Source organism: Vidua macroura, chromosome 10 (assembly GCF_024509145.1).
Source record: "Vidua macroura isolate BioBank_ID:100142 chromosome 10, ASM2450914v1, whole genome shotgun sequence".
Lineage (NCBI taxonomy): Eukaryota > Metazoa > Chordata > Aves > Passeriformes > Viduidae > Vidua > Vidua macroura.
In genome coordinates this window covers 25910771-25938135 of record NC_071580.1, presented here as the reverse complement: position 1 = coordinate 25938135, position 27365 = coordinate 25910771, and the positions used below count along the sequence as shown (strand labels likewise).

At 47.6% G+C, this 27365-nt stretch overlaps 1 protein-coding gene across 4 annotated transcripts in view; it reads right to left on the bottom strand.

The window, feature by feature from the left end:
* Nucleotides 1-639: 639 nt before the first annotated feature.
* ARHGEF4 (Rho guanine nucleotide exchange factor 4) overlaps nt 640-27365 on the bottom strand; it is a 122547-nt gene continuing 95821 nt past the window's right edge. For 3 of the 4 annotated variants that reach the window (XM_053986240.1, XM_053986243.1, XM_053986244.1), the window contains 9 exons: nt 12661-12840; nt 9969-10151; nt 8817-8996; nt 7992-8224; nt 6314-6443; nt 5392-5523; nt 4225-4468; nt 3523-3600; nt 640-2243 (listed from right to left, as the gene is read on the bottom strand). In XM_053986240.1, the coding sequence (XP_053842215.1) occupies nt 2086-2243; nt 3523-3600; nt 4225-4468; nt 5392-5523; nt 6314-6443; nt 7992-8224; nt 8817-8996; nt 9969-10151; nt 12661-12840 (1518 nt within the window). In that variant the 3' untranslated portion in view covers nt 640-2085. The remainder of the gene's footprint in view (nt 2244-3522; nt 3601-4224; nt 4469-5391; nt 5524-6313; nt 6444-7991; nt 8225-8816; nt 8997-9968; nt 10152-12660; nt 12841-27365) is intronic. The other variant, XM_053986242.1, reaches the window with a different exon arrangement.

Here is a 27365-nt window from a genome sequence, read left to right as displayed (position 1 = left end):
ACTTACTACAAAGCTGGTGATAAGCTCAGAAGATAGATAATTTTTGTGCCAACAGGTTTTCTTCCTGGCCAATCAAAACAAACATGCCATAAATAAGGAAAGGAGGGTGCAGACACTTAGGGTAAACACAGAAATGACAACTGCCTTCTGTTACTTGAGTGGTGCTGACATACCTGTGTGTGTGTGTGTGTGTGTGTGTGTGAGATGGTCTCTTGGTCATCATTTCCCCCCATGGGTATCTATACACACCTGGCAGTGCCTCAGTGTGTCTGCTGGGCCACGTGTGTCTCTGAGTGTCTTTCAGTGTCCCCATGTCTGTGTCTCTTGGTGTCTCTGTGTGTATGTTGTGCTAATACTACTGTAGCTGCCTGATCTCAAGGGCTTCTTGGAGAGGGTTTTTTGTTTGTTTTTCCTTTTGCCACCCCACTGCCGCCCAGCACTGACCCAGTGTCCTCCCCAAAGCAGAGAGTGATCCCTCTGGTCAGGTCCCTGGGATGCCTTCTCTGAGCTCACCTTCTGGCATGGCCCCTGTGGCTGAGCAGCCCCTGGTGGAGCTGCAAGAGCACAGTCCCCCCAGTGACTTTGGAAAGAAACAGCTTCACACAGATAGACAGGCTGGAGACAAACACAAGCTGAGAGTCACTTTTACAAGTTTCTTTATGAAATTAAATGTTGCCCCTGGTCTGGGGGGAAGATATAGTGCAAGAAGGACTTTGTACATGCTACTGAATTCAGATATCCTTGGATGACCAGACCTTGGTCAGCTACAGCATCAACAAACGCTGGATTTCTGAGCTCTGCAGTTAGTGCTCACTCACACTTGAACTGGAATGACCCAGTGTCTTCCTTCTACTGTCCCAGGATGTCTCCTAATCTAGGGAATTCAGTCAGTATGGCTTCTAACTCTCGTTATGGTAAGGCAAATCTTTCTTTTTGCTAACCAGGGTTTAAATTCATTCTTTTTGGCCACCATCTGAAACTTGAGTATTTAAAGTGAGGCTCTTTATGCCAAATGTAGGCCTTTATCAAGTGGTTTTCCATTTTTAAAAGTGTCAGTAACACTCCTTGACTTTGAGGGGTCTGTGGGAGTTTGCGTAACAATGATGTTGCAGAGTTGAACAGCGGACTCTGACTTCTGGGAGCTAGGTTTGCAAATATTGACCTTTCTTTAACAAAAGAAAAGAAAGATTAAACAGACAGAACAAGCATCAAGTTAACAACATCTGACAAGAACAATTACGGACTTACAAAATACACAGTTCTGATTTTTACCATAAATAAACACATTACAAACAATGAGCATTTTCATTGGCCAGGAAATATGGCAGAATGATGGAGAGACGAGAATCTAAAGAATTGAGTATGGTATTAATTAGGCACATTTTTCTCTAACGTATGTAGCTCAAACCCACTAGAGAGATTCTTTGATGTGACTCATGCTGCAGGTTGGCACAGTTTAATGTAGGACACCTCTCACCGGTGCTGTTGGACTAAAGGGAGGGAGGAGGTCACAGTGCAATGCTCACTGTGCTCTGAGTGCCTGCAGAGGCTGCTGAGTTAGTTGGACATGTGGAGGAGGATCATAGCTCTGAGAAATGCAGGGCATGGGGTGGGCAGAGCAGAAGGGTTCATCCCTCCTCATCATGGACTCTGAACTGTTGTTCCGAGCACGGCAGTGGCCACTGGGCCAGCAGGTCCATCAGCTGCCATCCCCTGTGGCAGCTGCCAGCCAGCAGTGGTGGGCACAGCAGGAAGGAGTGAGTCCAAGTACAGTTGACAGGTAAATCTCTTGGGCTGCAGCCTGTCCAGCTCCCTGCTGCGTGCTCCTGGAGCTTTGTCTGCTGGGCAGTGCAGGGCTGGCTCTGTGGCACCGCTGCCCGCGGTGTGCCAGCGCCCACATGGCCTCACCTGGGAGCCAGCGGGTCAGCCGGGCTGCAAAATAAATAGGGAAGGCAGGAGCACACGTGCCATCCTCTGTAAACACAGGATTGGATGAACCTGGGCTCCACCTGCCAGGACTGATGGATAAAGTGCTTTCTCAGAAGGGGTTCAGGCACAACACAAACTCAGAAGGGGTTCAGGCCCCTATTTCCGGAAGGGCGTCAGCCTGCTGATGTTCTGCCAGAAGTTCGAGGGCTTGCGCTTGGGCTCTGCCAGCATGAAGACCTGCTGCTGAGGGAGCGTGGTGGGCAGGGTGGGGTGCTTCTGCCGCATCAGGAAGTCGTAGTAGGGCCTGGTGACAGCTGGGAGGAGGAGGAGGAGATGGGAAGCATATTAGTTGAACACAGCTCCTTTCCCCGCACTCTACCGCTTCCCCCAGTTGCCGTTAAAGCTGCAGGGCTGTGAATTGGGTTTGTCTTAGTGCTACCCTTCCTTTAATTTATCCTTACTTCAGCAGTGCCTTTTAGGATTAGAGCTCATGTGGAAGACCCAGAAATGTGCTGCACAACATTCTGAATTAATCTGTGCAATTTAAAAACTGCAAATCAACATAAGGTTGGTTTGACTGTCAGGTGTTCTGCCAGCATGACAGCAGGGCTACAGAACTGCAGCTCATGACTGGTGACAAACTTAGCTGGTGCTTTTGGCTGTGCTGGGAGAAGCAGCTGCTGTGCAAGTGCTGCTGACACCTGTTACAACCTCCTGGGCTGGATTTCTGATTAGGAATGGTCAGTGCCTGCGTGGAGGACAAGGCTGGTCTGTGCAGTCTCCTCTAGTGCTGTGTCCTAAGGGCTTTGCTCTGTTGGTGTAGTCTGGCCTCCTTCCAAACTTCCCCCTGTTTACAGCCAAATCTCATTTCTGGCCCTTTTTGACATTTAGCCAAGCTTTCTTTCAGGAGATGTGGCTGGGCTTTAAATGCTGGCTGGTACCACCAAGAGGAAGTGGTTGCCTCTGTGGGTTCAGAGGAACCAAGCAACATCTCTCTGAAAAGAGAGAAGGGGAAGGTAGCATCAACAGGGCTGTCTTGGGCCAACAGTGCTGTGGGCACAGGAACCCTTATTTTGCTTGACTTCACTCTTCCTGGCTGCTGTTAATTGTCCTGGTCTCTGGCAGGTTGAATGAAGAGCTCTGCTCAAGCATGGTACCTACCACTGGCACCCTGCCCAAGGTTCAGGTTTCAGAGCATCTTCCAGGGGCACAACTGCCCAGCAGGAACAGTTCCTGCTGCAGAGAGCTCTGTGGCCCTCTGTGCACCATGGGGATACTACAAAACTTGCCTTTTGCCAAAGGGAATGCCATACTGCTGGGAAAGCCTGGCTCCTAGGGAGAGGCTGTGCACTGGCCTGAGCAGAAGCTGCTGGGTTTTGGCAGAGTGCTGATTTTGTGCAAAATGGCTCTCCTGGAGATAGGAATAGTCTTCTGACTCCAGCCATCTGAATCTACCAGGAATTGTAGTGCAAATTGTCACCATCTGGCCTTCTCAAGACTTTGTTAATGCCACTTCATTCAAATCTCTCCCCTGTAGTAAATACAGCGCCACCCCCCATTGTCACAGTGTTCCTGTGTTCAGGTGTGACTCACCCTTGGGCTTCCCAGCATGGTGCTGCTTGCTGGCATTCAGCATTGCCTGCTTTTTCTGCACCTCCGTGATGGAAAAACCTGGAAGATAAAGCAGATTTCTGTCAGCAGCAGGTCATCATTTGGTACCTCGGGAGAAGACAGGGGTAGGCAAATGCCTGAGGTGAGAGCCACAATTACTGCCAAGGCTGGGGGGCACAGCCTGCTCCCCCAGACTGGGCTGGGCTGCACAAGCCCCCCATGCAGGGTTTGCTGCCTGCCCCTCAGCCCATGTTGCACCGGGGGGAGAAGCTAGTCCAGGCCAGTGGTGGCTGAAATCTTTCAGATCACACTAGGCTGAATTAAAAAGGATTTGGACAAAACAACACAAACCCTCTTGTACAGTGAGAGCCCTTGAACAGGTTCCTGCTCTATACTGTTCTGGACCCTGTATGTAATATATTGACTATGTTGTCAGCCCTGCTTGAACTCCTTAAGACACATCAGCCTCCCTGAGGACAAACTGCAGTGATGTCTTATGTTGGTTTGCAGTTTTTTAATTGCACAGATTCATTCAGAATGTGTAATTCAGCAGCCCAGAGCTGCCTTGGAGCATGGGCTAGCTTCCCCAGCCTTTCACTCCTCAGGCATTAGCCAATGGGTAAAAAAAGATGAAATAATAATGATTAAAAGAAAACCAGTTTCCCAGCATTGCTCTTTCCAAACCTGTCTCCTGGTCGAGCTGCACCTGCCTCTTTTCATTCTCAAATGCCTTCAGCCAGCGCTGTTTCTGCTCAGGCTTTTTTGCACAGAATAAATGGACTTCCTCAGTGTCTCTGCAGTGCAGCTTAAATGCATTTTTCACACTGATATTGAAGTCCTTGTCTTTGCCATCTTCTACATCCAGTATTTCAATGTCATCCATGTTGATCCGACTCTTGTAGTACAGGATGTCCCTGCGCAGAAGGTCCTGTAAGAGAGATCACAACACATGTTGCAGTTTCTTGGATGTGATGGAGAATTTAACCTTCCTGGTATCATTACAGTCCTGTAAAAGAAATGAATACTGGATCTGAGTCTGCGGAAGTGCAGAGTGCTGAGCTGCTGTGGGCACTGTAGGGAACCACATGGCTTGTTCTGGCAGTGGAGTCAGTACAGGCTGGTGTCCGTGTTGAGGCCTATCTGCTGCCCTAAAGCTTGGGTGTTACACATGATCCCAAATCCTCATTAAGCCTCTGACAGAAAGCACTATTTCAATCCTTCAATTCCAGTTAAAAAGCAAAAATAATACTAATTATCTCTTGGGTTTTTGTTGACAATGAAAAGTAACTTTGAGATCAGTGATTTTCATACCTAACTTACCTGGAGCTACCTGCATGCCATAGAATATGCAAAAAATAATTGGCACATTCAGTTCTGAAATTCCAGAGGAAGGTACTGTTCACTGGCTCTAAGATGGAAGATATCTTTTATTACTCAGCTTATGAAAAACAGCATGAGCTGTACTTACGCACATGTGCTGTTAGCATGGCCTTACTGACTGCCAAGGCCCACAGCTGTTCATCAAACCTGCAGTTTTTTTCTGAATACAACTAAGCTGGAAGTTCAGATGAAAAACAAGGTAGTTAAAAGAACTTGTGTGACAATACTCATAACTGAACTGTATAGAATAACCCCACACAACCTCAGAAGCAGTGCAGTGCTTTCCTCTTTTGCTGTGAGAATTAGGCCAGTAGCTGATTGCTGTGCTCAGGTGCGCAGAACACCCCAGGACCTCAGAGAAAAAAATGCACAGAGAAGGCTCGGTGCCAGGAGCACATAAGGCCAGGAGAGGGTGGAGAGGGAGCTCACTTAAATCCATCAGCACAGCAGTATCCAGCTTTCATGGGTTACCTTCTTGCAGCAGACAAGCTGGTGATCGAAGAGGAAGAACATCCTCTGTTGGCTCTTGGCTTGAGGGTGGGAGATTTTGGCTAATTCCCCAGAATAGATGAGTTCTGAGCTTCTGACTAGGACATCTTCTCCCTGATAACAGCACAAAGAACAGGTTGGTCTCAGCTTCATGTGAAAGTGGGAGCCTGAATTCCTGCTGACAGAACTTGTGTGGGAATGAGAGAGAGCCTCTGTGCTGGAGGACAGTCCTTGGCACATCAGGGAGTGGGAACTGGATTTGATTAGAACAATAGCTTGATAAATTTTTAAAACCTCCTTTTCCAGGGAGTCTGCTCAGGAAAGCTGCTCCATCCCAGACATAAAGGAGGCACAGAAGCAGGGAGCTAAGAATTTAGCCTGACATCCTTGGGCAGGGAGACAGTGTGGGCTTATTGAGTCTAGGATTTAGAACATTTGTATTTTTTTTCTTTTATTTAGTGATTTTTTTAGTAAGTCTACAGGGAGCCTTGGGCTCCTCTGTGACTAGGCCAGACCTTGCCTTTCTCCAACAATAACCTGACTTGTTAAGAATTAAGGAGCAATTCTGCTCATCTTGAGAGTTTGAAGTCACTCAAGATAAAATGGAGGGCAAGAGAAAAATAATAGAATTTAACTAACCTACATGCTGATTTTGTTCTGCAAGGAAAAACAGGGAAACAAAGATCCCAGGGAGCATGCAAAGGCAGCTGATCTAGCTGGGTTATATACCAGACCTGCTCAGTTGTACTAAAAGATCGTAACTGTTTAAATAAAAATCAGACTCTCCAAAACGATGGGCAGAGAGCTGAGGTGGGGCTAGACAGTGAGATATCACTTAGGGAGAAGCTGTTGGAAGAGCAGAAGAGGAACAACTTGGAATTCCTTGGGCAGGGAAGTCCCCTACCTCCCAGTCCTCTATGGAGCTCTGCCACTGAGCGATTTTGTCAATGTTCTCCAGCCGCCGCTTCCTCTCGTTGATGAGCCGAGCCACGTTCTTCATGGCGTTTAAGGCAGCCTCCACATCCTTGAAATCCCTGGGGAGGGGCAGAGGCTTTAGGCTTGGCAGAATGGCATGTGGGTGTTGTACCTACACTCCAGAGGAGAGCAGCCTGGCACAGAGCTGGGGATGGAACCAGGAGTTCCACCTGCAGTCTGTCCCAGCTGTTCTGTGCTGGAATCAGACACCTGCTCCTGTGGCAGCTTCTCAGACACTCCCTGGTTTCGAGGCACAGATTAGATGTTGATTAGAACAACAGTGTGTTAAATTTTTAAAAGTCTCCTTTTCCAGGGAGTCTGCTTAGGAAAGCTGCTCCATCCCAGACATCCCATCCCTTTATGTGTAAAGGAGGCACAGAAGCAGGGAGCTAAGAATTTAGCCTGACATCCTCAGGCAGGGAGACAGCGTGGGTTTATTGAGTCTGGTAACAAATCTAGGCCATCTCTGGGAAAGGGAAGGGGGGAAGTAATCAAATTTAGCTACAGAGGTATAAATACAAATTGCTGGAAGAACCTCCAGGTTCTCATTTTCTTTCTGCAACATAATACAGAAATATATATACACAACATATTCACAATGCTGTGTGCCCATGCAGGGACTGGTCGGTGGTACAGAGGTGAAGCAGTTCAACAGTAAGTGGCTTGTTCCAAACATGAGCTGATGGTTTATCTGGCAGGGTAGGACAGAGGCTGATCTGCCCTCCCCCATACACCCTCTGTGCCCACTAGCTACTTCTGCTGAGTTCAGAGTGGCTGGGAAGGAGCTGAGCTGCACAACTTGGCTCTAAGGCAACTCTCAAAACATCTCTGCACTTAATGAACAAGACATGCTTAAAACCACTCTGGAAAGTACCAAGGCTGCAATTAGGAGGGTGAAATTTAGTCAAACCACATTGGACCAATATCAACACTTTCATACAGATTTTTCATGTTTTCAGGTATTTAATTAAGTGACAGTTATTTGAGCCAAAGGCAGTGCCTTCACCCTGAAAGTGAGCAATGGGTTTGGAGGCTTTGGAGCTGGCACTGACAGGGTACCAAGTCTGCATGGCTTGACTGCTGCAGGGCACAACTTCCCAACGGTGAAGTGTGGCTGTATGAACATGTTGGGATATATTCAACCAATGCTTTTGGAAGCAAAGTTCTCACCACCACCACCAGAAACATGTAGCTCCAAAGTATGTATGTGCTGGTATCACACATATATGAGCCAAATAAAACAGAAAAGGGCCATTATAAAGTGGACCTTGTAACTCTCAATCTGTGACAGGAAAGCCCAGTGCTACTGTAGTGGAAAATTATGTAAATATACTTTTATTATAATAAGTTATATGATAGGTTATTATATAACATACATAATATTATATGTTATATACTTATATAATAAGTTATATATAACTTATTATATATTATGTAAATATACTTTATAAAATTATATAAATATACTTATTTCCTGGCTTCTGTGAGGTAACCCATAAGAATTGTGGCATTGGCTGCAGTTAGCCACTGCCCTCCATACATGATTCAGCATGAGCCCATTTCCATGGGAGCAGCCTGGCTCCTTCCCTCCCCCCTCACTGGCCTACCTGTGCTGGGGGTTGGTGTACTTGAGCAGCTCGGCCAGCTGCAGGGGGTATTTGCAGATTTTCTGCACAGGGGTGAGTAGGAAGCCATCCAGGGAGATGTCAATCATCTTCTGCAGCAGGCGGCAGGCCTCGAAGAAGTAAACATACTTGTTCACCTTGGTGAGGCGTGACAGCTCCAGGCAGGCGTTGGGGTGGTTGTTGCAGTACTCGGAGTAGATCTGAAACTCTGTTTGCTGCAAGGCACAGGGAGGGATTTACTGCCCGTGGCCCTCAGGCCCTGCCCTTGCACAGACTCTTGTGCCTGTTTGGTGATTTGTATCCTCTAACTGGAGCTGTTTGGCAATTTCTATCCTCCCCAGGCTCTCAAGCTGGGGACTGGCAGGGTGTGTCACAGCTTCAGCACCTGCAGCTCATCTGAGAGACCTGGACATTCCCACATATCCTGGTCTGGGCTCAGCTGAATGCTTTTAGTGCCCACACCAGCCACAGCTGATCCTTCACTGACCTGAAAATACCGTTACTGTAAACTCAGTCCCACTTGAGATTTTGGAGTCTTCCTACATTTTCCCTGAAGTACCAAGGTCTGGCAGGGATTATAGTGTTCAGAAGATAAGGTGCTTTGAAAATGCTCTTTCCACAGCCACAAGAGCTACAGGATATTTCTTTGGGAAGTGGTTGAACAGGTCTGGGATAGAGGGTGGTGGCATTTAGTTTGGTTGGATGGGTCTTTTTAAAGAAAGCTTCAGTTCTGTCAGATAAATTTCTAAATCCTCTGGTTTAATCCATGCTCAGCTACCCCTTTCCCATGAAGTCAAATTTACTTACATATTCCAAGAAGCAGGAGCCAACTTCACTCAAATGTGGGTGGTCTTTGTTAAATTTCTTCTCTAGTGCTTTAACAAATTTCTTCTGGCACCTGTAGATGTCCTCAATATTCCCAAAGATTGTCTTCAGCTGTTCTTCTGTAAACATGTCTGCTCTCTTGCGGCACTGCTTAATGTAACCCTAGGAGAAAACCAAATTGGAAAGCTTCCTGGGCATCTGCTCTGTGGCAACAGAAAGCCTCAAGGACTGCACTCAGGTGTTCCTGTACACCCTTCCTGCAGATCTGTACCTATCTGTAACTATTATTTCCTCTCATGTTACCCTAAACATGGTAGAAATAGAAGCTGCCACAGACTCATGGCAGCCCTGGGCGATGCTGCAGCCCACACCTGAAAGAGTTACAGAGCTGCTTTCTCTCTTGCTGAAAAAGTCTTTCTGTGTCTGCAGACAATGGGGTGCTCTGACCCCAGCACTCGTAGATTCAGACCAGTTAAGTCCAGTTGTGGACCTGGTTTGGTGCCTGTGTGAGGAGCTGCTGGACTGACTCCAGGCAGAGGAGAGCTCCGAGGGGCAGGGGAACACTGCAACAGCAGAGGCTTGTTTGTAAGTGTCTGTTCTTTGCCCCAGCTGCCTCTGCTGGGAGCCACTTCTGTACCCTTGGAGTGGAGAGTTCTGTTCCTGCAAAAAATTCCAACTGCCTTCACTCCTCCAGTGTACATGGTGGATCTCTTTTAGAAGAGGTGTCACAATATTCAGCATATTTGACAGTAAAGGCTCCAATTGGCTGAGCATCCCCCAGTTGTTTTCATCTGAGCATGACTTGCCTGAAGGCCAGAGTTGCTGATTATATTACTCCAAAACAAAGAGAGGACAGCAGTGCTAGACATTTACTTTTCTCTGGCCTGGGAAATTCAATTAATTCCATTTAATCAGAGCACAAGTGAGTGCTCCAAATGCAGAGGCATTTGGGATTTTGCTGTAATGAATTGTCTTCTGTTTTCTGAGCATATAATGGCATTCAGCAGAACTGATGAAAATTCAGTCTAGTTTTCAGAGAACTTACCTGCTTAGGGTATCTTTCTGGGCAAGCATGGGACACAGTCCATTATCCTTCAGAGAAGTTCTTAAGTCCCTTTCCCCTTTATTCCTTACCTCACAAATGTCCTTCAGGTGCTTGATGTAGTCTCTCTCTGTGCTTATGATCTCATTGATGACATTGGTCCTCATTTGGTCTTTGGTGGTCTGGCCCATCCCAAAGCATCTGGAGTCATCCTCTTTGCCCCCCTCCACCTTCAGGGGATAATCTTCCATGGGCTCATCCTGGTTCACTCGCAGCTGTGAGGCACACAAGATGTTCACTGTCCCTGTTGCTAAACAGCTCTGCCAAGGAAGTGAGTGGATGGCAGACACAGACTGAGCTGGGACAGGTGATAGAAGGGTGTGTGTATTGCCTGCAAACATTTTCCCCTCGGGGAGGCTAAGGCCAGACAGTCACTTTGGGGAGGGCACATGGCAGCTGCTCCCACCGTGGCATGGGTGGTTTTAGGCAGATATTTCTTGTGGACAGAAGTTACAGGAATAATATGGAGTCCTTCAGGAATAATACATATCAAATCAGGACAAAAATGGTTTTTCGAGTGAAATTTTCTTAAATATTTGAAGGAACACTTCGGGAAGGATGGGAGAACCAGCACATGGCTGGGGTTTTATCTACTTTATTGTTCTCATACTGTCGGTGACAGATGGCCCCTCGGTATCTGCTTCCCCAGGATTATTTAAAGAGACTTCATTGCTAAAGTAAAAGCAGATCAGCTGCCAGTGGGCACTGAGGAGGGAAGGAAGGGTGCTGCACGGCAGGGCCGTGTGGGACTCTCGGTCCCCCATCAGATGGCAGCACAGCACGAGCATAGGAGAGCAGAGGCTGCAGGCACTGCACCTCAGCTGGCATGGACCGCAGCTCAGCTGGCATGGACTGCGGCATTGCACTCCCGAGCCTCCTTTTCCTGGTACTTTGGGTGCCCGTGGGAATGCTTTGTACATGACCCAAAGGATCCGTCCCAGCACAGAGAAGGAGTGAAAGATAGGAAGGTAAAACACACATGATTATAGGAATTTTTAGTACAATGACACAGAACTGATTTAAACTTTTAATGTAGTTTCTTCTAGGCTCTATGACTTACCATTTGATACAAATACACCTACATATAAAAAACAGTGCATACCCCTCCTTGTCAACACAGGCACAGGTTACACTTACTCACTGCTGAAGCCCTCACGATGTGCAATCCTAGTTGTCCTCCCGTGTGAGCCGGACATCAGCAGCTCTTAAACTCAGACCTCGGCCTGAAACTCATGTGAAGCGAGAGTCCTGCAGTCTGAGCCAAGCCTCCAGACATACCAGCCCTCCCTGCAGTGAGCTTGAGAGCCAGTGGTAATTAGCAGGAAATCTTCAGCTGGATGCTTGAATAAGTGTTGTGATTCCTCTGTTAAAAGAATTTCTTACTCTGCATCCCTAATGCCTAGTACTAGTCTGCTTTACTCTAAGATGACAAGTTTTTGCCAGCCAGCACAATTCAACTTTTAAGTAACATGAAAGAAAAAAATTCTGTGTTTTCATTGCAAGAAAAATTAGTGCTGAGGTCTTGGTAATCTTATTTGCAAAACATTCCACTGTTTGTATTAATTATGCAGCTGAGACTATCTCCTGCAACCTATAACAAAGCATTTCAAAACTGCCCCACTTCTCCAAGGACTTTTGCTACAGACACCAGATGACCTCGTGTCACCTCCTTTCATGCTTCACCTGGCTTTGGGTCACTTGTGATCTGATGTGACCTGGATAAAGAGCTAAAGGGCTGAGAATCTCTGCCCTTGGGCACCCCATTGCCTTTGCAGTGCTGAGGAGCCTGCCCGAGGTGGTGAAAGCTGTCAGGTGCCACCGACAGTCACAGTCAGGAGAAAGGAAGGAAGCCTTCTCCTCACAGCGGGACAGTGGAGCACAGCAGTTTCCACCCTCCCACACTCCTGGTTTCCCCCCTGCTTGCCCTGAGAGTTCAGATGTGTTTCAGAAAGCTCTGTTGGAAATGAAGCCTCTGCAGGGTGCAGTTGGGACTGTCTGGGCTGGTCTGTACAGCTCTTCTGTGTGGGCTTTGAAGCTGGCACTGGGGACAGCCTTGGCCCACAAGCACTGAGTGTCTCAGATTGCCCCAGATGACCACTGAGATATTTCTTGTGTTTTTCTCCTCCATTTTTTAGTGCCTGGCACGCAGTGCTCTCTGACAGCCCAGCAGCCTGCTGGGCTGAGGAGGTGCCTGAGTCAGGGGTGCATCCTTTGGCCGTGGCACTGCACTGGCCCCAGCACCAGCTGCAGAGAGGTGCCTTTTGGTGCCATGCTCATCTCTATTGTCTAAGTGGACACTGGAGTGAGGACCTCTGCCAGCTGCATCAGGGATTCCTCCAGGAGAGCGCTGCTTGCTCCTGGAAGCGGATGCCATGTGCTTGGGCACAAATCAGCTAATGTACAGATGGGTAAGCAGGAGCCAGGCTGCAAACCACCAAACAGGGCAGCTCCCCAGCTGGCACAGCTCAGCTCAGCTCTGCTCCAGTCTGGAGCTGAACCTTTGGCCCCGATTTACTCATATAGAGGGAGTTCTCCACACTGGTGGCTGCTCAGCCAGGAGGGCACTCTGTACTGTAGCCACATGTAGAGGAATACTAACAAGACATGCTGAGCCATCTCTAGCAGTGGAAGTCCTTAGGAGTCACCACAGAACATTAAACCTGGAGGAAAAGAACAAGCAACTGGTGCTAATGGAGAGGGCACAAAGAAAGAGGAAGATCTTACGCGAACAAAGCTGGCTGGAAACCAGCCTTCACTGTCCAGAATCCTCCCCCACCACCACTCCTTGTTGGTGGCATCCATTACTTCGATGACATCGCCGGCCTTGAATCCCAGCTCCTGGTCATCCATGGTGACGTGGTCCCAGAGGGCTTCTGCGTACACCACGCTGCCATCGCTGATGAGCTGTGGGCAGAGCAGGCACACTGTCAGTCCCTCCACGCCAGCAGCATGTATGCCAGCCTGGCTGCAGCCCTGCCACACGTCCTGCTGACTCTGTACCCCCATGAGCAATGAGGAGTTGGTGCCAGGCTGGCAGTTGCTTTTCCTGATCCTGCTTTCAACCGCATTTACTCAGAATCACTTGCACACACTATGTTTACTACCATAAAAACATAAATTCTAGTATTTCATACTGCTGGCTTTGCCTCAGCCAGTAAACAAGGCTCAGTGGTACCTTGTTGGTGGAGGATGCTCTAGTGCTGCCAGTGCAGCTCTGCTTTGGAAAGCCTTGAAATAAAACCTTGAGCATCAATATTTAGAGACATACTTCAGAGCAAAAAGCACTGGAATGGTCTGCCCAGGGAGGTGGTGGAGTCACCATCCCTGGATGTGTTTAAAAAAAAGATTGGATATGGCACTCAGTGCCATGGTTAATTGAGGTGTTGGGGCTGGGTTGGACTCAATGATCTTGAAGGTCTCTTCCAAGCCATTGACTGTGTGAATTCTGTGAAAAAGCATTCAGAGGCCTCAGAGCTACTCTGGAATGGGTAGAGCCTGAAGCCTGTAATATGGTTAAACATAGCACTTAATATGCTTAAAATAAGACTCCTGGAGAGTTTTAAGCATTTATACTGAGGAACAGCAGTTATTTACTGCATGCCCCATAGAGGCCCCACTCTAGGAAAAACAGAACCCCCAACAATTTAGAAAACCCAAACCAAAACTGAAGCTCATGTGGCAGGAAGCTGCAAGGGGGCTCCTGAGCATAGTGATGCTGTGCCTGGAGCCATTGCTGACTCTTCCCATCTCAGCTGTGGGGTGGCCAGATAACACTTGGGTTCTGCTGCAGTGGTGTCTCTGTGGGCTGGTCCTGCTGGCCACCACAGCAGGAGTGCCTGATGCCACTGGTTTATCAGTCAGAGTCTCCCTTGGATTTCAACAACTCCAGAGCACACTCACAGAGTTCCCTGGGCCTGAGTGTACCCGGGACTGTCTGAACACCAAAGGTTTTCCCAAGAAGATGGAGTATGTACTGGAGTTCTGCTAAAAAGGACTTGGCCATTGTGGAGTGGCAGTGAAGGCCTGTTTTTCTCCAGGAAAACGGTGCAATGATGAATTATGGGAAGACAATAGGAAGACAATATACAAGGCACATGGGAGAAAGAGAAAAGCTGTGGGAAAGCCACTGTCCCTTGTAGGTCTCCCAGCAGTGCAGCAGTGTCACCACAGCACACAGGGCATGGGCCACCCACACCCCTTGGGCTGTTCAGTCACCCAGAGTCATCCCCTGCTCTGGGTTACTGCTGCTGCCTCTCCACAAAGGAGAGATGCATGTTGGAAAAGAAGGTCAGCATAATCATCAACTGGGTAAATCAGAAGAGGGTTAATGAGGCATTTGAAAGAAAATTGAAATGCAGTCTGCCTTTGGATAGCAAATGCCCCTTCACTGAACCAGAAACAGCTTAATGCAGTGCTTCCATTCTGACAGAAATAATGGGATGATGGGGAAGGAGAGGGTGAGAGGTTCCCACTTTACACAGCCAGTGTGTAACCAGAGCTAGGTGGGATGCAGTGCAGTGATGCTATGTGTATCTCTGTGAAAGTAGGGGATGGATTCATGTGGCAGCAAAAACAAAAGGGTTATTGATGTTTTAAAAACAACAGGAGTGCCTCAGAATGGTCATGTAGAAATTAGAGCTTCTCCTCCTCCAGAAGGTGGTGGGATCAGCCCAACTGAAGTGCATCCACACTAATGCATACAGGATGGGAAACAAACAGGAGAAGCCCAAGGCTATGGTGTGGAAGGAAAACTGGGCTATAGCTGCCACCACAGCAACATGGTGGGATGATTCTCACAACTGGAGTGCTGCAGCAGGTGGCCATAAATCCTTCAGAAGGAACAGGCATGGAAGGAGAGGCAGTGGGGGAACTCTGTATGTGAGGGAGTGTTTTGATGATGGTGATGACAGGGTTGAGTGTTCCCCCTCTCCTGGGGGGCAGCAGAGGAGCAGGCTCTGCTCTCTGCTCTCTGGTGCCCAGTGACAGGAGCCACAGGAACGGCCTGGAGCCGTGGCAGGGCAGGTTTAGGTTGGCTATCAGGAAAAGGTTCTTTCCCCAGAGGGTGGTAGGGCACTGAACAAGCTCCCCAGGATCACAGCCCCAAGGCTGCCAGAGATCAAGGTACGTTTGGACAATGCTGTGAGATGCAGGGTGGAATTCTTAGGGTGTTTGTGCAGGGCCAGAAGTTGGACTTTGATGATCCTCATGTGTCCCTTCCAACTCAGGATGCTCTATGATTCTTTAAATACATTTATCCATGATCTGGATGAGTGGATTGAGTGCACCCTCAGTAATTTAGAAGTTTTAGCTTTTTAGCATAAAGCAGTGACAACTAGAGAAGGGAAGAGGGTGGGGAAGAGAGTAGAAGTGTATTTTTCCAGACTTGGCTATCGGATTTCAGCTCTAGAAGAGCAGCTGGGCCATGGGTGAGGGCAGGTGTAGCCAGTCTCACAAAGAGCTCTGCTGCTGCTTTGGGACTGCAGGGACTGGTGCCTGCGCAGACCACAAGCTGAGCCAACTCCTCCAGCTGCAGGGAGGCAGAGAAGTAACAGGGTGAGGGGGTAGCTGGAGCCCAGCACCTGACCAGCCCTATGGAAGGGAGCTGATTACATGCTCGGATCTCACTCTCAGTGCTGGGCACACACCAGGTGACAGCAGCTGTGCCACACCCTGTGGGAAGGGATGGCTGTTGCTCAGGATATGGGCAGAAACCTTCAGAAGAGTGGCATCCAGCAGGCTTTTCAACATCCAAACTGTGACCAGCACATAGAGAACATGGCTCTTTCTCAGACAAAATACCTCGTCTGTGTGTTTAAGTATGCCAGCCTCGATCAGTGCTCCAAGTGTGATGTGCAGGCTGGCACGCACCGTGGCCATTTCCAGAGAGAGGCTAAGTGGACTTCCTCTGCCACTGAGATGGTCACACAAACAGAGCACTGATGATGTGAAGGCATTAATACCACACAGTACCACGCTGTCACATCTTGGTAACGTGATGAGAAGACAAGAGACCAAGCCTGACCCAGCATTCACAGCACATAGGGTTGATACACTCAGCTCACAGAGACACATGGTTCTACTCAGAGTCACTGAAAGCCACGGGGCTGAGTAGAGAATCCTCAGCTGGTATTTTAATCCAGCCATTAATATTAATACCTTACATTTTCTCTATTCAACAACAGCTATACTGTAGGTGTGATCTGGAAAATACAGGAAGTCACAACTGTGGGATCACCAGCCTGGCCAAACAGGCAGGCAAGACACTGCCAGTTCTCATGCAAAGGAATAAATAAAATACACCTGAACAGCAGGCCAGGATTTGTTTAACTGACCACAAACACCATGTTTCTGGGGAGAAATGATCTATATGGAATAAATCATGAAATAAAGAGCAAAAAATTATTTCATCTGTTCTTAGGATTATCTCAATTAATGTAATACAGCAGCACTCAACACACCTTCATGTGTTCAGGCTGACAGGCTCTGCCTGGCCCCCTCCCTGCCCCACCTCCTCCTGTGCTGGTACCCCAGGGTGGGCAGGGGCAGACCTGGGTGCTGAGCACTTCTCAGTGATCAGGGCTCTGCTCCTCTCTGCCCCCAGCTCAGGCTGTGCCTTATACTGTTATTTTCCACTGTACCCAGTCCAACTCCTAGGCTGATACAGAAATATCCACTACACCCAGTCCAAGAGCCCCCTTTCCCAGAGCAGGTACAGGTGGGTAGCTCAGAGCCAGGACTGGCATTTCCATGGCACAGGAGCACCCACAGTGCCACATGTCACTGCAGCAAGGAGAGCTGCTCCATCCTCCCCCAGGGGCAAGCTGCCATGGGCAAAGAGGGGCAGGACTCTGGTGCAGTAAGGTAGAAAAATCATAGAGAAAGGCTTCATAAAATCAGGCCTGCTCTCCTGGAATCAGTGGCTGGCCCTGTCAAAACTAGCATTTTGCAAGTTCCCACGTGAAAGCAATCCTGGTGTGAGCAGTTGGTTAACATAACAATCTAGTCCTGGGTAAAAACAACTTGGACCTGTATAAACTGGTTTTGCACCGTTAGATAGAAAAATTAAAACTATCTCTTACAAACAACTTTCCTGAGAGTTTGAGTGACCAATCAACACAGAATCACAACTTGTTAATAACCAATAAGGTAATTGGCAAGAAAACTACTGACCAATTGGAGTCCCACACAAGGTCTGTAAAACAGTATAAAAAAGAGTTATGTGAATAAAGAATGGGCTTTTTCCACCATGAAGAAAATGGAGTCTGTGTGATTTATTCCCATAGGACTCTCCTACCCCAGGAAGGATAAAACACACCAGCAGGTAAAAGGGTTTTGGCAAAATGTGTTTGAGGTGGCACCACCAAGCAGCTCTGCTGAGGGAGCTGTCTGGCTCCCAGAGGAGCGTGCATGGAAGGGGATGCTCACCCCTGCCAAACACCTCCTTGGCTCAAAAGGCTCAGCTCACTACACTTTGTTCTCTGCAATTCAAGCAAGGTTTTGAAAACAACTACTAATTTTATATGAAACAACATTTATGTGCTGGCTTTGTAATGTCAAGGACAACTTGGTACATGTTCTTGAAGAGGCCCAAACAAGTGTATAGCAGAGAAAAGTTAGGAAAGAGAGAATGCAAACCAGCCACCCCACAGCTGCTCTAGCTCCTGCAGCTGGCAGTGGGGAAAACAATCAGAAATCAACTTTTTTTCTTTGTTTATAAAAACACCTAACTTTGTAGACAGCAGCATTTGCAACCCAAAGGCAACACTAGCCCAGATGCTTGAATCTGTAAATCAAGGGCAGCTCTGTTACTGCCCTGGCCTTTCTGTGTCCCCATTGCAGCCCCAGGCTCCTGTTCCAGCCCTCCCTGCTACCAGGGGAAGGCACTGGAGCTGATGCCTTGGAGGGGCTGCCTAGAACAGAGGCCAGACAAGATTAAAAGAATAAAGTGGGTATTTATTAAAGGCCTTCAAACAGGTTTACCTTGGGCAGTCAGAAATCTCCCAGAGGCTACACGCAAGCCAGACAATGCTCACCAGTTTTTCAGACAATTGTAAGTTTGGTCCATTCACATATCATGCGTTAATGCTCCAACTACAGCTTCAGCTAATGAAGTCATTTACCCCCAGTTTGCTCCCTCCAATTCACTTTTGTTTGTACTTTTTGGGGCCCCGAGGCTGTAGGGTGTCCTTAGATCTCAGGCCCAGAGGGATTGTTTTGTCTGACCAAAATGTGAAGACAGTTAACTAACACTGTATGGAGTTTGGAGTTATGCACTAATGCAGCACAGGATCTGAAAAATATAAAGGCTAAAATCCTAAGGCATCAGGGCAGCTCCTCCCATGGCACAGATGGAGGGGAAGATTGATGGATGGCTTCTCCGAGCACTGTCTACACAGAGGCTGCCAAGGAGGAGACACAGCCAGGGCTGGTGCACAGAGCTGCCCCAAATTAAGTCCATTACATGTGAGTAAGCAGACCTGGCATGTCAAGGCCCATACCATGGGCTTGTTGGCATTGCAGCTCCTCGGTCCCTGTCTGTCTCAGGCTGGACACCTTGACATAATTACCTTGTATGTCCTGGTCTTGTTTGGACAGGACCTCCAGGCAATATTAACAGAGATAAAAGATCTCAGCAATTTACAGAATGAGGATGAAGATGCCTTTAGGAAATATTTATCTTTGAGCTACTTGTTTCTATTTGAATAAAATTTGAATACCTTTCTCTTGACAATGCCAAGTACACTGGATCATGCAGAGCCAAAAAATAAACCCAGGAACATCAAAAGAACTGGGAAAAGGGAAGATCAGGGAGAAGGTACCAATAGAATGGAATTTATTTCTCAGCTCTGTGACCCTAAAAAAGACACGTTCCACAAAGAGCACCTGAACCCAGCCCTTCCTGGTGAGCTAAAATGGTTGCCATGAAGCCTGTGCTCATTGCCTGCCCCCCCAAAATTGTGTGTAACAGACTGAAGCTGAACTGGTCCTGCACACAACATTTAAGCCCTCCAGCAGTCCTGACCCCAGAGGCAAAGCCCTCCCACAGCTCCAGTTCCTTCAGCAGTCACTTTGCTTCCAGAGCTTCTCCTCTGCCTCTCTCATGCAATCTGCAGCAGAGGAGTGAAAAAAAAAAAAATTACCTACACACATGCCCCAAAGTTGTGCTTCATTCACACAAATACTTATTTTCTCTGAATATGAGCAGAAGCCAAAACTGGCCTCTGCCTTGAACTGAACCCATGTGATAGTTTTGAAATTGTCACAAAATCACTGGGTTGGAAGAGACCCTCAAGATCATCGAGTCTAACCCAGCCCCAACACCTCAGCTAAACCCTGGCACCCAGTGCCACATACAGTCTGTTGTTAAACACATTCAGGAATGGTGACTCTACCACCTCCCCGGGCAGGCCGTTCCAGAACTTTATCACTCTTTCTGTAAAAAACTTTTTCCTAATATCCAACCTAAATTTCCCTTGGCACAGCTCGAGGCTGTGTCCTCTGGTTCTGTCAGTGCTTCCTGGAGAAAGAGACCAACATCACCTGAGCACAGTCACCTTTCAGGAGTTGTAGAGAGTGATAAGGTCACCCTGAGTCTCCTTTTTTCCAGGCTGAGCACCCTCAGTGGTTCCTCACAGGGTTTGTGTTCCCAGCCCCTCTCCAGCCTCCTCTGGACATGCTCCAGCGTCTCAACATCCTTCCCAAACTGTGGGGCCAGAGCTGGACACACCACGACTCCACAGACTCGAGGTGTGGCCTCACCAGTGCCCAGCACAGGGGAGGAATGACCTCCCTGCTCCTGCTGGCCGCTATTCCTGATCCAGGCTAGGATGCCATTGGTCTTCTTAGCCACCAGGGCACACTGCTGTCCTGACAGCTTGCTCTTGCTTCCTCTCAAAACTTTTAGCTACACTGTCTAATGATGGGCAACAGAGATTAAATTTATCTCACAGAGCTTCTGTCATCTGAGCAGCAGGCACTGAGTCTGAATGAATTATCTGGATTGGCTTTTCAGAGCGTCTCCCCTTGTGGGGAGACAGACACCCCAGGGAAGGGCTCATCTTCAGCATCCCTCTCAGCATGATGAGCTAACCAAGCCCCTGGGCTTCCTGTCTCCCCTCACTGCCAGGCAGGAATTTGGGCTGGCTCTGCTAGACTGGACTTGCTGCTGCCTGGCTGCAGGGTGCCAGAACTACCAACTCAGCTCTGCAGGCACAGCAAACACTTCAGTGCTTCTTGCTGCTCCCCTGCCCACATGTCCCAGGGTAACAGGAGCCCTCCCTGCCAGTGTGACAGGGGCACGTGTCCCCACGTGGGCAGTGCTTGTGTCACTGCTACATTCACAGGCCCACACACCGTGCCCCCTGACAAGCCATGCCCTTGGCATTTGTTGCCCTTTTGCCTGCACTGTAAGCTGCATATTTTTCAGCAGAGATTTTTGAGACTGATTAAGGGTAGTGGAGGACTCTCAGGCATTTACCAAGCACTGCAGATCTCCATTCAAAATATTTTAATTTGACAGTGATTCTCCTTAACAAATCTAAAATGTCAGTCAACAAAGATCTTAATCCAGCTAAGTGTGCTCCACTGATATTCCACAGTGCTGCTTTTTTAATCAGTGCCTGTAGTTAAACCCCTCATGTGACATCTACTACAGCTGCCTCCATTTACCAAACATTCAACATTTGTCATCACATTTATTTGGTAAGAACTATTTTCCACAAAACCATTATGACTGGCATTAATTACATTATTCCCTTTTATTTATATCATCTGAGTCCTGATTCACTCTCAGAAGTGATTTAAACAGATGGGAAGAGGAGGAGGGTCCCCCCTGCAGCAGGCAAGGAGAGGCTTTGAAATCTGCCTTAATGCAGTGCTGCAGGAGCAAGGGAAGCAGCCCTTTGGGAAGTGCAGGGGGCAGAGCTGTGCTTCATGTTGACTGAACCTGTGTGTGAAGAGTTTGGCATGAGAAAGTCTGCCAGGGGTGCACATCCCCTGGGTGCCATTAAATGGGACCCTTCCAACCCCAGAGTGATGCAAGAACCTCTCAGTTCCTCACCTAAAATGTGGGAGCTGATTATTACAATGCAAATGGAAACAACTTGAAAATTCCTTTCAGCCATTTTGCTTTTGGCTGAAATAACTCAGGAAAGTTCTTATGAAGGAGAGAGGACAGTCACCTGCAGCTGAGGAGGAGACCTAAATCACTTCAACCCTGACAGTGCCCTCAGGACTGTCCCATGGCCTGTCCGTCAAAGGTGTGGGAACCCAGGACACCCCTCTGGCTGCCCTGGCTGTCTCTAGACCCTGGCAGGGGGCTCAGAGACCTTGGCATGAAGTCAAAAATACCTGTGGCTTTGATTTTAGCCCGTGGGAAAAACTGCCAACTTTGTGTGAGGAATTACAAGCCACAAGGGTTTGAGTAGTGTGGTAGTTGAATTAATACAGGGTGAAAAAGTACAATTTTGGGGCTTTTTAGAATGGGGTTTGAGGGGACAAGATGGAGGGATTTGGGCGTGGTCCTGACCTTCTCCTTCTCCTTGCCCTCCATGTCTTACTGTGATTGGTGACACTTTTCTATTGGTTTCAGGTAGAGACACACTGTCCAACATAAATGATGGATATTGGCACATTATTGTAAACATAGCACACGTAGTTTTTGGTTTAAAATGTAAACACCACCCTGAGGGCAGACAGAATGCCATGGCTGACCTGCTGGACAGAGCTCAGCAGGTCAGAGAAAGAATGTTCTAGATAAGAGAAGATAAACCGACCCTACGCATTCAGACTCCTTCTTTGGCTGCGAGGGCTGGGAAATGAGGACTTTTACATTCTTGAGGTCACCTTGACACCACAGACCCCGAGAAAAGGAGCCTGCTCATTTGGGGAAATAAGATCCCTAAGTTTTGGCATAAGGAAAAACCAGGAGCAAAGCCCTTCTCAAGCCTTTAGGTAACTCTGCAACAGGTTCTCTGTGTGTCACATTTTATAGCTGCACATTGCAGTAGCTGGTAACATGTACAGGAAATAAAGCTGAAAAGCAGCTTCCATTTTAACCTGTCAAACAATTTTCCAGAGGACCTTTGTTGAAAATATATAACACATTTATTTTCTGGTATAAGTGAAACGTATTTTCACTCTTTCTAAACAAGTAGATACAACGCTGAGTGACAGGGTGACAAATGGCAACAGAAATTCAAATGTAACATGAACAATATCTAACACGAGTGACTGACTAAATGAGCTGCTTCTCAGGAAGGTCTCTGCAGACCCATTTAGGAAAACACCAGCCCTCTCCATCAGGGTTAGAAGCCCAAATATCAGGAATGACTCAGAAAGAGAGAGGAGAAGCAGGCAAGGCACAAAGAGCAGCATGAATCAAATGTGGGAAGAGTTTCTAGGCCAGCACAAGCTAAACAGACCTTGAAAATGCAACAGAGACAGGTGGATGGAGGGTGGCCATGAGCTGAAGGCTCACAAAAAGGTTATTTCTAATCCAGGCTGCTGGGTGCCCAGTGAAACCACCAGGCAAGAAGCTTGGGACAAAAGCAGGACCTTTTCCCTGTGGTGCATAATTAAGCTGTGGCACAGGAAGCCCCACAGCCCAACCCAGAGATGATTTTTAAAAAGATTAAGTAAATGTAAGTCTTTCAAGGAGATTTAAACACATCCTGTCTGGATACAGCCCACCAAGGACCTTAAACACACCTGGGAAGGCACACAAGGCAAAGAGCCAAGCCATGCTTGCCTCTACTCCTGAGCAGTTACCCAAGTCACAGGTAAAAGTGTCACTGGTTGGCCCTACAGAGCTGGGCATTAGGGTGGTAACATTTATCTCACAGAGCATTAGGACATGAGGGTAGTGACAAGCACAAAAGGAAAGAAATGCTGATTATTTGTATTATCCACAGATATTTCTTAAAACCAGTGAGCCCTGGAGCTGTTAACCTGGCAGGCACAGCTCCATCCCATAAGCTACAGCAACACTGGCATTCAGGTGGAAAATCAGCAGCTGCCAGCACAGTAATTACAGGGACATTAGGATGTCCCCTGGGGCAGGGCTGTTCCTCTCCTGCCTGGGACTCCTCAGCACTTCCACACATTCAATAGAACAGATCCCACACACTCCATCTTACACCAGCAACCCTCACCAGGGACACACATCTGGAGCAGCCATCCATCCCTACACATGGATGTCTAACTCCTGGCATGCTTTTCTTTCCTCCAGAAAGGAGGATGAAAGTGCAGCCAGGGAAACCTAGCTGTCCAGATACTGCCTGGGAGAAAGAGTCCCTGCACGCAGGTCACAGGAGTAGGCACATGCTACATCCCCACTCAAAATGTCCAGAAAGCTCTTTGCAATTAAGAGCTCAAAGGACCTCAAAACCTCCTTAAAGACACAAAACTTAAGTCATTCCAAAGCTCTAAATCAGCTTAAACAGCTTAAACTCATCTAAGGCCCTACAGTGTTTTAAGCATTTTAAACCCATCTAAAGCCTTAAAGTGGCTTAAGGAGCTTGAAATACTCTAAGGCTTAAAAGTGGTTTAAGATCTCTAACTTTTGGCTCAGCCACTCCTCTCCCACCCCTCACTCCTCACCCCAGCCACCCAGTCCCAGTTACCCCAACCAGCCCAGATGCTGCCAGAACAGCACCTGGAAATTGTCCATGTACCCTTCTCCTACTTTCTTTGGCTTCAAAGACCGCAAAGGTGCAAGGCCTGGGGTTGAACTCTCAGGTTGGAACAAGACTCTGACCTAGGGCTCACACATCTACGAAGTTTGTAGTTTCTGGTTTCAGTTTGGCTGTAGATGAAAATTGTCTCAGACTGTCTGACTCCCCACTTGACCTCACCAACAGTTTTGAAGTCTACACAGTTTTGAACTCACAGCAGAGGATGAACCAAAGCTGGTTACCACAATATTCTTCATTTTCTGATGCCCTGATTTTAACTGTGCAACCTGGGAATGGAAATGGCCCGGGATGTTTCTATTTGGCTGTTCACACATTTAAGAGTGATTGCTGTTGCATCTTTTTTACACTGCCATTTCTCAGACACCCAAGTAGAAACTATTTTCATCAGAAAATTGTATTTAATGCTACATTAACACATTTCTCTGTCACTTATGCTTTCCCCATTCTCCTCTTGCTGCAGCTGCTGGACTACCCTTCCTCTGTGCACTTCCTGGAATATTTAATCTCCTTTTCCCTCTCTGCAGGACAGCTCCTGCTTCCACCACTTCTCTCATGACTTAATTCTGGAATTTTTCCTATCTACCTCTCCTTTGCTTTCTCTTTCATCATTATTTCTTTGCACAAATGAGGATTATACTCCACAGATCCCTCAGGACAATGTATCCAAACCAGTTCAGCTGTAGCTATTCTGCCACACAGATTTATTGAGGATAAATGCTGCATCCTGGCTTCTTGAAGAAGGAAAGGAAAAGGAGCCATGCAGGTCACAGGCTCTCTGCCTGATGATGACTCTTCCCCCAAAAGATATAGCAAGTTATGGAATCACTTGTAGCTTAAAGGCAAATTAACCTAAATTTGTTGTACAAATAAGGTTAAAGAAAACATTTAAAACCTGATACAAATTGCATTGCTAACAAACCCTTCTGAATCATCCAAATGTCAGCATCAAGGCCCAAACACACATGGCTTTCCTTTTCATGTGTGTGCATGAGTTAATTGCAATGGAACACATTGCAAAAAACATGCTGAAATAATTTGTATTGCTCTTATCTCCTGTGAAAACATCTCCCTTGCATTAAACTGTGCCAAAGTCTGTACAGCACTGGCAGGTGCTGCCAGGAGTGCTGGGCCAACACATATCAATTTCCATGACATGACTCTAAGATGTTCTCCTTCCCTCAAAAGAACCATGCACAGTTTAGTATCCATTTTCTTTTAAATTTTTTTTCCTGAGAGAGAAACCCTGCAGGGTTTTGGTGACATAAAACTTGTAACTTCCACCACTACTACCATCACCCATCCCCCGTCTGGTGATCTCTTTCCCATGGTACACACACTGGGCTAGATCCTTTCTTCACAGAACTAGGAACTGCTGTTTGTCCTATTGTTTGAAAATGGGGCAGAGGAAAATCTGAATAACAGAGAAGAACAAAAAAAGACCTTGGTAAAGTCTCATTGTCAGGCAAAGGAGGCTGCCTAAGCCTTTGTTTTTGGTTAGTATCTGTAAATATAAAAATGAGTCATTTCTTTTGTAGTCCCTGCAGAAAGTTATTCAAGTTATGTACACCCTAGTAAAAAACACCTTTTCCTATTGGAAGTGTCCTATGCTAGGCAAAAGAGATGTTCAGGAAGCAGCAGCTTCCTGGGATCTTCTGAGGCCCTGTACTATTCTGCTTTTGAATATATCCATTTTCTTCATTTGTCTCACATCCACATCATCTGGATGAGGAGATTCAATGGCCAAAACAAAGCTAAGACCTCGAACCAGAACCACATTCCTGTTTCCAAGACCACATTGCAAACAAGTCCTCTAACTACAGGAGACCAAAGCAGCTGCTTCTCCTCCTGCAGGACACGCTTTTGGTCCAGGTAGGAAATCTCACTCCTCCCGTGGGAGGTGTGCACCAGTGCTCATTCCTGTCCCCCCGACTCCCTGCACAGCCCTGGCACCAAGAGTCATGCCTGGAGTAATCCTGGCCACAGCTTTCCAGCACGACAAAGTGGTTTTGCAGAGGCAGCTGAGTTTCAGCTGAGCATGCTCTGGTAGGGCAGGCAGCGATGGGCTCCTGCCATTGCCAGTACTTCTCTCTTGGCATCCAGGGCAGATCTTCTCACTTTGTAATTAGATTATGCTTGTTATAATGAGTGCTGGCTCCTGGGCACTACAGGTGTGAACTGGGATGCTAAAAATACCAAGCCATGACTCCTTAGCAGCCTGTCTTTCCCTAATCTCCTGCTGGAACCTTTTCATCTGGTGAGGTGAGGAAAGCTGAGTTGGGCTGCTGCTGAGAGATCCTGGTGTAGCTGCTTGGATTCACCCAGTGCCTATACCCAGTGTTTTTATTTCCATATAACATTTTCCACATCACTGCAGATACTCAACATGCCAGGAAGGGACCAGATCATGGTTGAGAACAAGCACAACCAGTGGAGCCCTGCTGTACCTGTGCTATGTGGAGCTGTAGCACCACAAAGAACTCTCAGGTACTGCCCCTGCACAGTGGCCACTACAAACCAGCCCAGCCTAGCAGGAGACAGCAACTGAGCTGTCCTGAGCTGATACCCCAAACAGACACAGCACTGGACAAAGACAAGGTTTTCAGGTGTGGGCCCTGTGCTGTTTCCTCCATGCCCTCAGCTTTGGCCAGCTCTGGGCAGGAGGGGCTGCAGGAAGGACAGAGGGAGCTGAAGGCAGCCCTTGTTGCCTGAGCTGGGGGAGGAGCTATCTGATCTGCCACCAAGGGACAGCAGAGATGCAGGTGTCCAGTGTGAAACTGGTGCTCTCTGGAGGGGGAAGCACGCTGGAAGGGGCTGTGCTAGGGTCTCTCTCCAGGGAGGGAGGGAAGACAGGACAGGACCTCTGTGCTGCAGCAGGATGGGTGGGACCAGAGCCCAGTACCAGCCCCTTGGTCCAGAGGAGTCTGGCAAGGGAGACCAAACCCCCCAGTTTCCCTCTCTGTGGTCCTTCACACCTGGCTGACTCCTCTGCTGAAAGGCTGACCAACACACTCTTTGTACTTTGGGAGACATTTTTCTTTTAGCACCTCCGACACAGGCGAGCTATCACGCTTATCAGTACAAATGCAGAAAGCTTGCATGCGCACCACAGGACAGGGAAAGCCACTGTGGTGTGAGACAGGTCCACACCACCTCTTTGAGTTCCAATTCTGCCACTGCCAAATGCAGACACAGAGTGGATGCACTGTATGTGACACCAAGAGTCATGCCTGGAGTAATCCTGGCCAAAGAACACATACAAAGATTCATATAAGACATAATTTTATTCCAGTTTGCAGTATACTCTGTAGTTAACAAGGCCAGTGACACAGCATCAATAACAAGTACTCTCCCTCTAGAAATCTTTCTTTAACCTCTGTAATGTGGCTTCTTTTGTTGTGTGTTAATTCTTTATTTTAAATCAATACACTGGAAGGAGTAATTAAAAGTAATTGTTGATGGTATCATCCTAAGTGCATACTGTGTTTCTTATCTGGCCAGCTCATGCCTTGGATTCCAAGAATAAATCACAAAGACAGCAGATACCACATATCACCACAGAAATGAGTTTAGCCGGGGAGAACAAATTAAGCAAAGATATAATCTAAAGCCCAGATCTCCCTTTGGAAATGATGTCTTGGTCTCGCTCCTGTTCACAGATGCTCTTTGCTCTCACAAGGCTCAAAGCAGAGCAGTAGCAGAGCTCTCGCCTGTTAAATATTCTGGTGGATTTGTCCC